At 50.6% G+C, this 1,104-nt stretch overlaps 1 protein-coding gene across 1 annotated transcript in view; it reads right to left on the bottom strand.

Moving 5' to 3' along the window:
• Eif2ak3 (eukaryotic translation initiation factor 2 alpha kinase 3) overlaps positions 1-1,104 on the bottom strand; it is a 91,178-nt gene that overhangs the window by 28,400 nt on the left and 61,674 nt on the right. The window contains 1 exon segment of the mRNA XM_004649100.2: positions 755-765. Coding sequence (XP_004649157.2) covers positions 755-765 — 11 coding nt within the window.

Raw genomic sequence — 1,104 nt, 5'->3', positions numbered from 1 at the left:
GGAGTACTGAACTGCCTCCTAAGCCTTCCTGGTGTCGTTTTTTCCTGTGATTGGTTTCTTTTCTGCAGCACTTGCATTTCTCTTTATCTGCCCAGAACCAGGGAATTCCTTGCCAGAGCAAAGGTCTGGCAAATGTCTGTTCATGAACCATGTGCACATGCACCCGTGCTGTGGAAGTGTCCGCCCACTTGGGAGAGGACAGCTGTGTTAGGTGCTCCGTGGCAGCCTTCAGAAGGGCAAGTTTATTACTCTGTGGCCTGCACGCTCATACTGCCTTAGCAGTTGCCTCAGCTGGTCAGACTGCAGAGCTGAGGAGAAACAATAGATCTCAACCCTCCAGAGGCCAATTATTTCCATGAGAATGAAGAGCAATTATATCTGCAGTCCTAAAATAGCTCATCACTGTATCTCGGTACAGATCCACCCCCTCAATGCAAATGTCGCACATTTCCTGTTTTCACTCCTAGAGGGTACATGAATTTTCTCCCTGTATGACACCTTCTAAAGGAGTATCGGGTACCGTGCTTCCCCATAGCACAGGCCCTGTCTTTCTGTCTCCCCCAAGCCTCAGACAGCATCGGGCACACAGCTGATCACAGCCAGTGCTGAGGCACAAGGACCGGCCTCGGAGGTGGGCAGTGCAAGGGAGGCCTCAGTCTGGGTCCTTCCCTGTCTCAGCTCTGCTGGGGCTGACAGCCAAAGACTTGGCAGGGAGTATCTTCATTAAAGGAGTGAGAGTAGCACCCACCAGGGCCGGCAAGATAGCTCAGCAGACTAAGCTCCCGCTTTCACAAGTGCAGGGACCAGGGTTCAATCCCTGGTCCTGCATGCTATGACAGCCCCACCCCTGGGGTGTGCTGAGTCTGTGAATGAGTTTGGGCATATCCCAGCCTGGGGAGGCTGAAAATAGGAGAATCAGTATGAGTCTGAGCTGTGTAGTGAGACCTTGTACCAAATACATAATATGAAAAAAAAAGAAAGAAAGAAAAAGTCATACCCACCATTTGTTTGCCACCTAGCAAATTCTGCTTTCTCACAAAAGCTATCTATTTCCTGCCACCCTGAAGTGGTGGGCAGAAGAGAGAGCCTTGACCAGTTCACACT

This window comes from Octodon degus, unplaced genomic scaffold (assembly GCF_000260255.1).
Source record: "Octodon degus isolate 3935 unplaced genomic scaffold, OctDeg1.0 scaffold00162, whole genome shotgun sequence".
Classification (NCBI taxonomy): Eukaryota; Metazoa; Chordata; class Mammalia; order Rodentia; family Octodontidae; genus Octodon; species Octodon degus.
Note: the sequence above shows the minus strand (reverse complement) of the source record. Positions and strands in the feature narration are given on the sequence as shown.